A 12,781-nucleotide genomic window follows, 5' to 3' on the forward strand; every position below is an offset into this window, starting at 1 on the left:
TTTGCCTAAACACCAATAGCACATATGTTTTGGAAAAAGTATTGTGCAGTATTGGTGTTTTAGTACCTGCTGTTTTTGTAAGGGTACTAATAATTTGCATAAATCAGTGGAATAATATAGAAAACTTATGCGTGATCAATATCAGAAAGACAGATTAAATTAATAGTGATGATAATGTCTGTGGCATTCTGAAATCTGGAAAGTTTGGATTAACCCATGTAATAATTGGACATGCGTAATTGTTTAGAGAAGAAATCAAAGGATCCTTTGAATTATGCTTTAGAATAAATTCTATGATGCAGTTTAAAATCTCCAAATAATTAGATACCAGTTCATTAACTACATATATACCATACACCTGGCATCTTCTGGTTACACATAACCCCTCCACTTTTCCGAATCAATATCGACCTGAATGTTTGCATTTCTGCAAGTGCAGCTACAATTCTGCTTTATTAGAAGAGTTTAAGATTTGTATTTGGAAAATCAATTCAACTGATGAAATAAAGTAAGGCAGGACAAGAAAAACTAAGGATAAAATTCTCTGTGTTTGTTTGGGCCTCCTCCCTCCCTAATGTGCAGTGTACATCTGTATTACACATTAACCAGAGCTCCTCAGAGATGCGAATGCCTGCTTGACTGTGTTTTTTCTTTCAATATTTTTTCTTTCTCCTGATGCTAGCACTGTAACTTCTTAAAAGGATAGTGTTCTTTCCCAGCTCTGTAGAGGGTCACGGTGACTTTCTGCTCACTTTGTACATACTTACCTGGACTATGTATCCTTGGTGAACTTTACGCAGAATATCAGTATATCATTTTGATAAACGATCCTTTGTCTCAAAAATGTATATGACTGTGCCTTCAACTTCTAACAGGCGGAGCAGTTCTCAGAGCTTTCTGAGAAGCTGCTTCCTGGGTTATAATCCTCAGTTCAGCTCGAATAAAATTCCCTTTTTTTCTTCTTAACTTGATAGTTAATTAAATTTTCACTGACACAACTTTAAAATGGTTTGGAAATTTAAAAAACTATTTCTCAGGGACGTGCTCATCTTAAACTATGAGATTTTTCTTATGAAATGCTGGTCTATGTGTCTCAAATTTCACGAATATGTCTTGTGTAATGGAAGAACTATGTACGCTATTCATTTTTGCGTATGATTTGCTGAAGATGATTTTCAGATCCTTATTTTAAAAAGATTTTTCAATCTTTAAAATTTTGTACTTTCAACAACTTGAACATTAGCTGCAAAGTATGAATAAATGGGGAAAATGGCAATAAAATATTATTAATGGAATAGTAGGTTACATTACTCAACCACATGAAAGGGTACCATACATTTGGGAACCTAGGACCACTTGATTTTTATTTTTTAAACATTTATTTGAAGGGAATCTAATTATATTTATATATGGGCAATTCTGATCTCAGGGTACAATGTGCAGACTCACTGAATAGTGAATTCATCCAAAGAGTAACAAGAGAATCTGTATGATAAATACTGAATACTGATATCATTCACTCCTACATGAAAACTCACTTTTCCATTATTTTTTAAAGAAAAGATTACTGTATAGATTTGGGTATGTGTCCTGGGTTAACTTTTTCATGCAATGGGAAAAAAATACCTTTTATATCTCTATAAACTTCAATAGACTTTACATAATAAAATGCTTGATCTACACACCATGAGTGTATATACTATATATAGTATACTCTTAAATATTTGAATCTTTAGCTTCATATGTGTTCTGAAAAGATAACTTTCCTGTATTAATTGAAGTGTTCACACTGTTAAAAAAAAAAAAAGAAAGGCACATGCTCAGTCATATTTTGGAGCAGTCTTGAGTCAGTAGTGTTTTTTATGTTTGTATAGAGATGCCAATGAGTTTCTGTCTAGAATCCTGGATAAATGTGCTTTTCCACTATAAAATGAGTTCTACATCGTTATACATCTTCCAAGTTTTAGACTGACAATATACTATGTAGTTTGAAAAAAAATTTCTGAATGAAGATTTCTAGTTTGGAAATGGAATTAATACCCTAAGACACCTATCAGAAGCATGGAAACTGAAGTGCTTATTGCTAAGGGAAGAGTGTCAATAACAAAGAGTTGAGATGATCAGATAGTAACCCGGAGACCAAGGAAAAGTGGACAACATAGATTACTTTCTTTGGAATATATCATTATAAGGACTCATACTTCACCCCCAAAATCCAAGTAACTCACCATTGCTAAGCTACTTGAGAAGAAACAGTACAATTAAAGACAATGGTAATGTAGTGTGGACAAATAAAATTAGTGGAAGAGTTTTGAATCATAGTCACTTAATTAAAAATAGACACGGAAAAGTGTCTATTTTTAATTAAATGACTACGATTTAAGGAAAAGAGAGTTTCTTGCTTCTTTACCATACTTCTGTTTCATAAGGATGACCAATCTCCTGCTATCTATCAGTTATTTTGGGGAGAAGATGATAAAGACAGAAGAAAGCAATGCATAGGATAAAACTAAAAGCTGTGAGATTTATGACTTTTATAAGTTGGGAGAAAAGGAAATAGAGTGAAATAACAATACATATCAAGCTGATATTTCAAGAATTTTCATATTACACTTTCTGCCACAACCAACACTTTCATTTGTATCACTTTCTACATATTACTTTATTTGGTCTTCAATTTTACTAAGGTACGCAGGGAAGATGTTATTATGGCCACTGTATGAAAATGGAAACTAAAAGCATGACGATGCCAATAAACATCTTCAGCAAGATACCTCGGGCTTTGAGGAATAAAAATCACCTGATTTGGATGGATAAAGTTCAAGTTCAAAGAAATGACAGCGAGAACGAAGATACAGTACATTTTTAAAATGTTAAAATCCTTATAACATGGGACGAATGAGTATCTGTATGAGGACACAGTAGACTTGTCTTCTAGCCGGCTCTGTGTTTGGAACTGATTTAGTAATCATTAGTGCAGTTCTGCAGCCGAGGCGCGGGGTGCAGCTGTTGGCTAGTACTGAACAAAGTATCCAGCTCCTCCTGACGCAAAGGAATCACCTGCGGACCGCGGAATCGCGCGAACTGTGCACTCTCTGAGGTTTTCTGCGGCAGAAATATCTATCCGAGAATCTGCTTGCCAAGACGTGTCCAAGGAGTAGCTCCTGCTCAGAAATTCTTGGGATCATTTAGCGATCGCAGCTCTTCGGGAACAGAAAGGCAAAGGCGCAGAGAGCGGGACGGGAAACCGCTTGGGGTCGAAGCGCCAGGCTGGGCGGAGGCGAATTTTGTTTCTCTTCCTGCTGTCTTTGTTCCGCCTGGCGCTTTTGGAGCAAGTCCGCTACACTATTCCAGAGGAGCTGGCCAGGGCCTCGCTGGTGGGGAACCTCGCCAAGGATCTGGGGCGTGGCGTGCGAGATTTGCATACACGGAACCTGCGGGTTAGTGTAGAGAAGAAATTCTTCACAGTGAGCACCGAGAACGGAGACTTACTTGTGAGCGACCGTATAGACTGAGAGCAGATTTGTGGCAAGAAGTCGATGTGTGTTCTGGAATTCGAAATGGTCGCTGAAAAGCCTTTGAACTTTTTTCATATAACCTTGGTGATTCAAGATGTCATCGACAACCCACCGACCTTTAGCCGAAATGTCACTGAGCTGCAAATCAGTGAACTGGCCCTAACTGGAGCCACCTTAGCCCTGGAATCTGCACAAGATTCAGATGTAGGTGTCAATTCTCTGCAGCAATACTACCTCAACCCTGACCCTCATTTCTCTTTGATCCAGAAGGAGAACCCAGACGGCAGTAGGTACCCAGAACTGGTAGTGCAGGCTCCCCTGGACAGAAAAGAGCAGTCTTGCCACCACCTGGTCCTCACGGCTGTGGATGGGGGTGAGCCAGCCAGAAGCTGCACTACGAAGATCAGGGTAGTTGTGGCAGACGCAAATGATAACCCCCCAGTGTTCACCCAGGACATGTACAGGGTCAGTGTTCAAGAGAACCTACCCCTGGGTTCCTCTGTGCTAAGAGTGATGGCCACTGACTTGGATGAGGGCATCAATGCTGAGATCACCTACGCTTTTATCAATATTGGTAAGGCAGTGAGACAACTGTTCAAGCTGGACAGTAAAACAGGGGAACTCACCACTGGTGGAGGACTGGACGTTGAAGAGAGAGGGAGATACACAGTTGGGGTGGAAGCAAAGGATGGTGGACGTCACACTGCACATTGCAAACTACAAATAGATATTTTGGATGAAAATGACAATGCTCCCGAGATAACCCTGGATTCTGAATCTAAATATATACAAGAAGATGGTGAGCTGGGGGCTGTGGTTGCCTTGATCAAAACACATGATCTAGATTCTGGATTTAATGGGGAGATCTTATGCCAACTAAAAGGAAATTTCCCATTTTAAATAGTTCAAGATACAAAAAACACATACAAGCTGGTGACAGAGCCTTAGATCGAGAGAAGACTCCGGAATACAATGTCACTATCACAGCTACTGACAAGGGCAAGCTGCCCCTCTCCTCTAAAAGAAGTGTCACCTTGAAAGTCGCTGATGTCAACGACAATGCTCCGGTTTTCCACCAGGCCTCCTACGTGGTCCACGTGGCAGAAAACAACCCGCCCGGCGCCTCCATCGCCCAAGTTAGAGCTTCAGACCCAGACTTGGGGCCCAACGGCCACGTCTCCTATTCCATCGTGGCCAGCGACCTGGAGGCGCGCGCGCTGTCGTCCTACGTGTCCGTGAGCGCGCAGAGCGGCGTGGTGTTCGCGCAGCGCGCCTTCGACCACGAGCAGCTGCGCGCCTTCGAGCTGACGCTGCAGGCCCGCGACCACGGCTCGCCCGCGCTCAGCGCCAACGTGAGCCTGCGCGTGCTGGTGGGCGACCGCAACGACAACGCGCCCAGGGTGCTGTACCCGGCGCTGGGGCCCGATGGCTCGGCGCTCTTCGACACGGTGCCGCGCGCCGCGCAGCCCGGCTACCTGGTCACCAAGGTGGTGGCGGTGGACGCCGACTCTGGACACAACGCCTGGCTGTCCTACCACGTGCTGCAGGCCAGCGAGCCCGGACTCTTCAGCGTGGGGCTGCGCACGGGCGAGGTGCGCACGGCGCGGGCCCTGGGCGACAGGGACGCGGCCCGCCAGCGCCTGCTGGTTGCTGTGCGCGATGGGGGACAGCCGCCCCTCTCGGCCACCGCCACGCTGCTCCTGGTTTTCGCGGACAGCCTGCAGGAGGCGCTGCCGGACCTCAGTGACCACTCTGAGCCCACTGACCCCCAGGCTGAGCTGCGGTTTTACCTGGTGGTGGCCTTGGCCTTGGTCTCGGTGCTCTTCCTCCTGGCACTGATTCTGGCGGTTGCTCTGAGTTTGCGACGCTCCTCCAGCCCCGCCACCTGGAGTTGCTTTCAGACTAGTTTTTGCTCCAAAACTGGACCCGGAGTTCTCCCCAACTATGGGGAAGGGACTTTACCATATTCCTACAATCTGTGTACTGCCACACATTCTCCAAAGACTGAGTTTAAATTTCTCAATATAAAGCCTGAAAATGCTCCACCACAAGATCTGTATAATGAAGCCTTTTGGCTTGAAAGTACCAGTAATGACAATCCCCAAATTACTTGTAATTCAGTCAATTTGCAACGGGTGAGTTACTTCAAAACCTTTTCCTCCCATAAGTATAATTAGGTTTCGATTCACTATTTTAGAGGTCAAAAAGTATACAGGCTAAGTATGCCCTGTTTTTTGTGGGGTTTTTTTATTTGGTGTTTTATTGATTTTTTCTGGACATAGAATGGGGATGGGGAGGCTGTTAGAAATTCTTTGTTCACTAATCTGTGTTGCAGTTGTTCTTTCATGGAATGTCGCTTAGTGATGATCTTGAAATTTCTGTTAATTCTAAAATAATATGTCCTGAAACATTTTTAATATGCTAGTATCTCACATTCTCATTGTAGGACCTTATTTATATATAATCTAGACAATTAAGTGGTTTACATAGTTTCAGTGTAGTCAATCCTAAACTATGTTTTATATATAATATAAATATAAGAATACTTTTTCACTGTAGCCTATATATTTTCACTTCCTTTGCATGTTCTTGAGGGTATACACAAATATTGGCTAAATTAGGGCAGTTCTTAATCTATATGTTGATAAAAATAGGTAATGACGTCTAAAAATGGCAACTCTTGTGACCTAGTGGTGGATTGGTCCCAAACATGTTTGTGGTTGTTGGTACCCTTATTGAAAATGAGACAAATATAAATGATGGTGGAGTGTGGATTTCAAGATTTATAGAAAAGTGTAAACGTATTTGTGTTCTCCAAGGCCATAAGAAATGTCACAGAAATAAGTGTCATTCCAGGGAACATATAAAAAATTTCAAAATACGCTATTTTATTCTTCCAAATGCTTTTCATTCTTGGGGAGAGAAATATTGAGTGTCATCTATGCAGATTTAGCAGAAATAAGATCCTGTGTATAATGGTTTCCACAGAACCGTGCAGTATTAAGTTAGGACTCTAAGCGTCGCTGTTCACCAACCCGGGTAAGGAAAGCAGTGAGAACTCGAGTTATATCCTCAAAGCACAAAGCACATCTTACACCAAAGCTTTGCAGCTGCGCAGACATTCTGTCCTAAAACGCTTCTCATCTGATCGCTGCTTGTTTATGGACCTTGACCTCCAATTCTGAGAAGCCCAAAATTGATGCGAACCTGTTCACCCTACTCGTAATCCCAGGGAAGTCCAGAACGAGGCAGCAATGGCGGCTCTGCAAAGGCGCCGGCACTACAGCGTGTTGGTCCTGCTCTTCATGCTCCTGGGGACGCTGTGGGAGGCCGGGGCCGGGCAGATCCATTACTCCATTCCTGAGGAGCTGGACAAAGTCTCTTTCGTGGGCAACATTGCCAAGGATCTCGGGCTGGAGCCCCGGGAGCTGGCAGACCGCGGAGTCCGCATCGTCCCCAGAGGTAGGACGCAGCTTTTCGCTCTGAACCCGCGAAGCGGCAGCTTGGTCACCGCAGGCAGGATAGACCGGGAGGAGCTCTGCGCTCAGAGCGAGCCGTGTCTGGTGAGTTTTAACATCCTTGTTGAGGATAAATTGAATCTTTATCCCGTGGAAGTGGAAATAGTGGACATTAACGACAATGCACCCCGATTCGTAAGGGAAGAATTGGAAGTGAAAATTATCGAAAACGCAGCCTTATCCTCTCGGTTTCCGCTAATGGAGGTCTATGACCCGGATGTGGGAGTGAACTCTCTCCAGGGCTTCAAGCTCAGCGGGAATAGTCACTTCTCAGTGGACGTGCCAAGCGAAGCCGATGGGCCCAAATACCCGGAGCTTGTGCTGGAGCGCGCCCTGGACCGGGAGAGAGAGGCCATTCACCGCCTGGTCCTTACTGCCATGGATGGCGGTGACCCTGTCCGCTCAGGTGTGGCTCGAATTCTGGTTACTGTCCTAGATGCAAATGACAACGCTCCAGTGTTTACTCAGTCTGTGTACCGTGTGAGTGTTCCTGAAAATCTGCCAGTAGGTACGCCAGTGTTGTCGGTAAATGCCAGGGACCAGGATGAAGGAGCCCACGCGGAAGTAACGTATTCTTTCGTGAGGATAACAGAAAAGATCTCAAAGACTTTCTGCTTGAATGTTTTGACTGGAGAAATATCAACTTCTGCAAATCTAGACTATGAAGACTCCAGCTTTTATGAGCTGGATGTTGAAGCCCGGGATCGGCCAGGTCTACAAGACAGAGCCAAAGTCTTAATATCGATCTTGGATGTGAATGACAATGTACCAGAAGTGGTAGTTACATCTGGAAGCAGGTCAGTTGCTGAAAGTACACTGCCAGGCACAGTGATTGTTCTTTTTCAAGTATATGATCGAGACTCTGGACTGAATGGCCTGGTAACATGTTCTATCTCAAGAAGTCTGCCGTTTGAACTGGAAAAATCAGTAGACAATTATTATCGATTAGTGACCAATACAGTTCTAGATCGAGAACAGGTGTCTTTGTACAACATCACTGTGACCGCCACAGACAAAGGAATGCCATCTCTGTCTACAGAAATGCTCATCTCCCTAAATGTGGCAGACATCAACGACAACCCGCCTGCCTTTCCCCACACCTCCTACTCTGTCTACATTCCTGAGAACAACCCCAGAGGTGCCTCTATCTTCTCAGTGACTGCACACGACCCTGACAGCCATGAGAATGCCCAGGTCACCTACTCCCTAGCTGAAGACACCATCCAGGGGGTACCTCTATCCTCCTATATCTCCATCAACTCCGACACTGGCATACTATATGCATTGCACTCTTTTGACTATGAACAGTTCCATGACCTGCAATTGAGAGTGATTGCAAGTGACAGTGGGGACCCACCGCTCAGCAGCAACGTGTCTCTGAGCATATTCGTGCTGGACCAGAATGACAACACACCTGAGATTCTGTACCCTGCTTTCCCCACCGACGGTTCTACTGGTGTGGAGCTGGCACCCCGCTCCGCAGAGCCCGGATACCTGGTGACCAAGGTGGTGGCTGTGGACAGAGACTCGGGCCAGAATGCCTGGCTGTCCTACCGCCTGCTCAAGGCCAGCGAGCCAGGGCTCTTCGTGGTGGGGCTGCACACGGGCGAGGTGCGCACAGCGCGGGCCCTGCTGGACAGAGATGCGCTCAAGCAGAGCCTGGTGGTGGCGGTCCAGGACCACGGGCGGCCCCCTCTCTCCGCCACAGTCACTCTCACAGTGGCTGTGGCTGACAGCCTCCCAGACGTCCTGGCCGACTTGGGCAGCCTGGAGGTCCCGCACGACTCTGACGCTTCAGGCCTGACATTGTACCTGGTGGTGGCGGTGGCCGCGGTCTCCTGCGTCTTTCTTGTCTTTGTCATTGTGCTGCTGGCGCTCAGACTGCGGCGCTGGCAGAGATCGCACGTGCTGCAAGCTTCGCGAGGTGTACCAGCGGGCTTACCCGCCTCTCACTTTGTGGGCGTGGACGGGGTGCGGGCTTTCCTGCAGACCTATTCCCACGAGGCCTGGCTCACCGCGGACTCGCGGGGGAGTCACGTGATCTTCCCGCAGCCCAACTACGCGGACACGCTCGTCAGCCAGGAGAGCTGTGAGAAAAGCGAGCCTCTTTTGATTCAGGAAGATTTTTGTAAAGAGCAAGACTCCCTTGTTCAGGTGAGGTTATTGCTTTTATTGTTCTTATTCGAACAGGAAAAATTAAAATTCTCTTTGATCAGTGCTTAGTTTTCTTAGTCTTTTGCAGTGAATCATATAGTTTTGAGAAGGTTTTTCTTTTATATCAGTAGAGGTCTATTAAATCTTAGTTTTCTCGAATGTCACCAAAAAAATCGTAATAATGTATGCCCTGAATTTCCTTTACTCCTCTCCTCTTGGCAAACTCTTTGTGCCTTGGGTTGCTTACATCTCACTTCTTAGTTGTTTTCTTTCTTTTTTTTTTTTTTTCTATTATGTGGCATATCTGAGGTTCTTTTTTTTTTTATTTTAGTTAAGGTATTTTTTAAATACATTTTATTTATTTATTTATTTATTTATTTATTTTTGGCTGTGTTGGGTCTCCGTTTCTGTGCGAGGGCTTTCTGTAGTTGCGGCAAGTGGGGGCCACTCTCCATCGCGGTGCGCGGGCCTCTCACTATCGTGGCCTCTCTTGTTGCAGAGTACAGGCTCCAGATGCACAGGCTCAGTAGTTGTGGCTCACGGGCCAGTTGCTCCGCGGCATGTGGGATCCTCCCAGACCAGGGCTCGAACCCGTGTCCCCTGCATTAGCAGGCAGATTCTCAACCACTGCGCCACCAGGGAAGCACTGAGATTCTTTATTTTTATACTGTGGAAAAAACTGAATCACAGCCTCTATTTAAAAAGATCAAGATCTTTTTTTCTCCCAGTGTTAATAGCAAGTGTTTTCTAAAGTGATGGAATTTATGAAATATTTTCCCTCTTTACTACTTAGGAATCAAAAATTATTTTTATAAAAGATAAGAATAATTGATGTGTGTACCAGGAAACATGAATAATGTTAGAAGATGTTAGAAGACATGAATAATATTCCTGGAACTATCTGTTATTCTTTTCAGGACAGTCGCAATATCTGTAGTCTTCAAATTAAAGTTTAAGTTAAAAAGACTTGTCTTATCTACCTCACACAAACTCTGGGAAAATAAAATGATTTTATTAAAAATTTTTTCGAAGTATAAAGTAGTATAGTGAGCAAGTATTTGTTTACATCACCGTTATTATAATTTTGGATTGTTAACAAATAAATATAAGCACCTGATGCTGTATGCCTACTACAGTGTTTTTTTCAATCTGTGTGTTTGATAGTATTTAAAAATGAAAATGAATTTTTAAATGTGGTAATTAGTGTCCACTTACAAGATATAGCTCTAACAATAGAGGACTAGTGAATGGGAGAATGAAGGATTAATAGTATTCAAATAAGAATTTAAATGATTTAGCATATTTAACCCAGATAAAATAAAGCTTTTGTTATGTAGGAACTCTATTCAAATATTTAAGGAAAGAAGGGTTGTCATTGAAAAGAATGATTAATCTAAATCATCATGGCCCAAAGGTGTGAATGAATCTATGGCTTGGTGAGTAGAAAATAGCTAAGTTTTCAGTTAAGTTGTTCTAACAAAATGGATTTCCTAGGAGGTAGGAGATTCTATTATTGGTGCTTTTCCAAAGGACGTTGATTGTCCTTGGATTAATGGCATACAGGAGATAATATTGATATAATTTGGTGAGTTGTTGAACTTCATGATAGCCAAGGTATTTTCCAATCCTGAGCTTAGGATTCTAATATTTGATAACACAATGGCTTTGCCACTTGTGCATCTAAATTTGGTATGCACATGTAAAGTAGACAATTCAGAACATATCTTGAAAATGAGTGAGAACTTCCTTTGTAATCTGAAATTGTCAGTGTTTGTAAAGAAAGATAATACTGAGTTGATATCTTTAAGTTAGCTGCTAAAGGATAATTAATGCATGTTTTTCTAAATCGATATTTACTTTCAGCAATTATTGTAGAATTATTTATTTCAAGATTCCAAGTGTATATGACTAACCAAGAGATTCCAGTCATACACATTTCAAATATAATTTGTTTGGACATTTGTGATATAATTCTTTAATGGTTTAATCACAATTTAATAGAATTCAGGTTTTAAAGAACTTGAATCTTGGATATTGGTCGTGGGAATCAGATGGTCTTTTATACAAATATTAAGATTTGTTTCATACACTGTGAGAGTGTAAATGTTATTTTAGTATATTACCAATTCTGGATGATTTAAACTAATCTTGTACCTCCATTGTTAAAAACAAAACTCACTAACCGTTTCATGGTTGGTAGACTGGTTTATTTTATTTCCTTATCTGCTGAGTAACTGGGATACTAGGTAGTTTACTTTATTCTCTTATCTGAATTACCCGTGAGCATTTCATTTAAACAAATAAAATATTTCACTGACAGAAAAACTGTTAGATTCTACTCTCACAATAGTCATTCATTCATGTGGACTGAACAAGTGTTAAATCCTGGCAATCATGGACTTTGCTAAGTTGTGACTGAGACTCTTTGACTTACATACTATAGATCATTATTAAAAAGATAGGCAATCTGAGATTTTGAGCATATAGTGATTTGGAAGCACCAGGAAAAAAATCTACCAAATTATTGGGCTATTTTATCACTTGTAAAAACCACCCATTCTGATCAAGTGTTTGGAATGGACGTCAAAGGGGAAGAAGTAAAATCTCAGAGAGAATCACTGGAAGAAACCTACATCTTTGCCTGGGAATGAAAACCTAAACAGAACTCCAAACAAATGGTTCTTCAGGAGAAAATATGTCCCATAAAGAAAGGAGAGAAAGTAAATAACTCACTGTCTGGGAAGATGAATAGACTTTTCATAGAATTTTTTAATGTAAGTAAACAAATGAAGGTCAAGATTCTTCCCAATAACTCAATCAATAATAACATACTCCCTTTAAAAATACAACATTATTTCAATTTTATACAGTAGTTTTATGTTATATTTAAACACACCTTGGTGGTCGAGTAGAAATTTTTAATATTTAATTTTATGTTGTAGAGTAACTTTAAAAACTTGATTGTGTCCTTTATCTAGATCTTATTTATTTAGCTCCAAAGAAGGTACCCAGAAGTATTGTTAATCGAGACTTTTTAAAAACAGATTAAGAGACAAATGTGAGATGACGCTATGAATTTTGAAGTATCAGGAAGAAAAAAAATTATGACATTGGGAGCCATAATATATGGACATGAAAGTTTTGTTTGAAAATATCTGCAAGTACTCATGATCTTTAATGACCATATACTTTGCTTACATCAACAAGAAATTCAAGATTGCTACTAAACTAATAGTTTTAAACTCCTGGTTATGTAATTAATCTACAATACTCATATTGGTTCCTTTGAACAACAAAAAAGTTCTTTTATCTACTTGGTGAAAGCAGATATGATATGAATTATTTTGATAGATTTAAATGGCATTTCATTCAAAGTATTTCCTGTATTTTGAAGTAATGCCATCAGAGAGCAGAAATAGATTACTTAGTTAGGAACTTCTCACCAACTGAGCTAAGCTTTTACAGTGTCACTTCTAGTTCTCCCTTCTGGTGCTACTATCTACTCCCCAGAGCTTAAAATAATTTACAAAGCAAGGTTATTTCTTGCCAGGTCTTCATTTCAGAACAGGTCGCTCTCTTCTGCAACTATGC

The 12,781-nt window shown here is 41.9% G+C and overlaps 2 protein-coding genes across 8 annotated transcripts in view; both read left to right on the forward strand.

Moving 5' to 3' along the window:
• LOC133090991 (protocadherin gamma-C3) overlaps positions 1-12,781 on the forward strand; it is a 165,033-nt gene that overhangs the window by 29,388 nt on the left and 122,864 nt on the right. The window contains exon 1 of one of the 7 annotated variants that reach the window (XM_061189738.1): positions 6,638-9,190. The exons of 5 other annotated variants lie outside the window; for them this stretch is intronic. In XM_061189738.1, the coding sequence (XP_061045721.1) occupies positions 6,773-9,190 (2,418 nt within the window). In that variant the 5' untranslated portion in view covers positions 6,638-6,772. Of the gene's footprint in view, positions 1-6,637; positions 9,191-12,781 lie in introns of those variants that run through there. One more of the 7 variants, XM_061189735.1, reaches the window with a different exon arrangement.
• Positions 232-5,695, forward strand: LOC133089533 (protocadherin gamma-B3-like). The gene is given in 3 exon segments (XM_061187598.1): positions 232-235; positions 3,193-4,458; positions 4,461-5,695. Coding segments are annotated over 3 exon segments (2,505 nt in total).

This window comes from Eubalaena glacialis, chromosome 4, assembly GCF_028564815.1.
Source record: "Eubalaena glacialis isolate mEubGla1 chromosome 4, mEubGla1.1.hap2.+ XY, whole genome shotgun sequence".
NCBI classification, from domain to species: Eukaryota; Metazoa; Chordata; class Mammalia; order Artiodactyla; family Balaenidae; genus Eubalaena; species Eubalaena glacialis.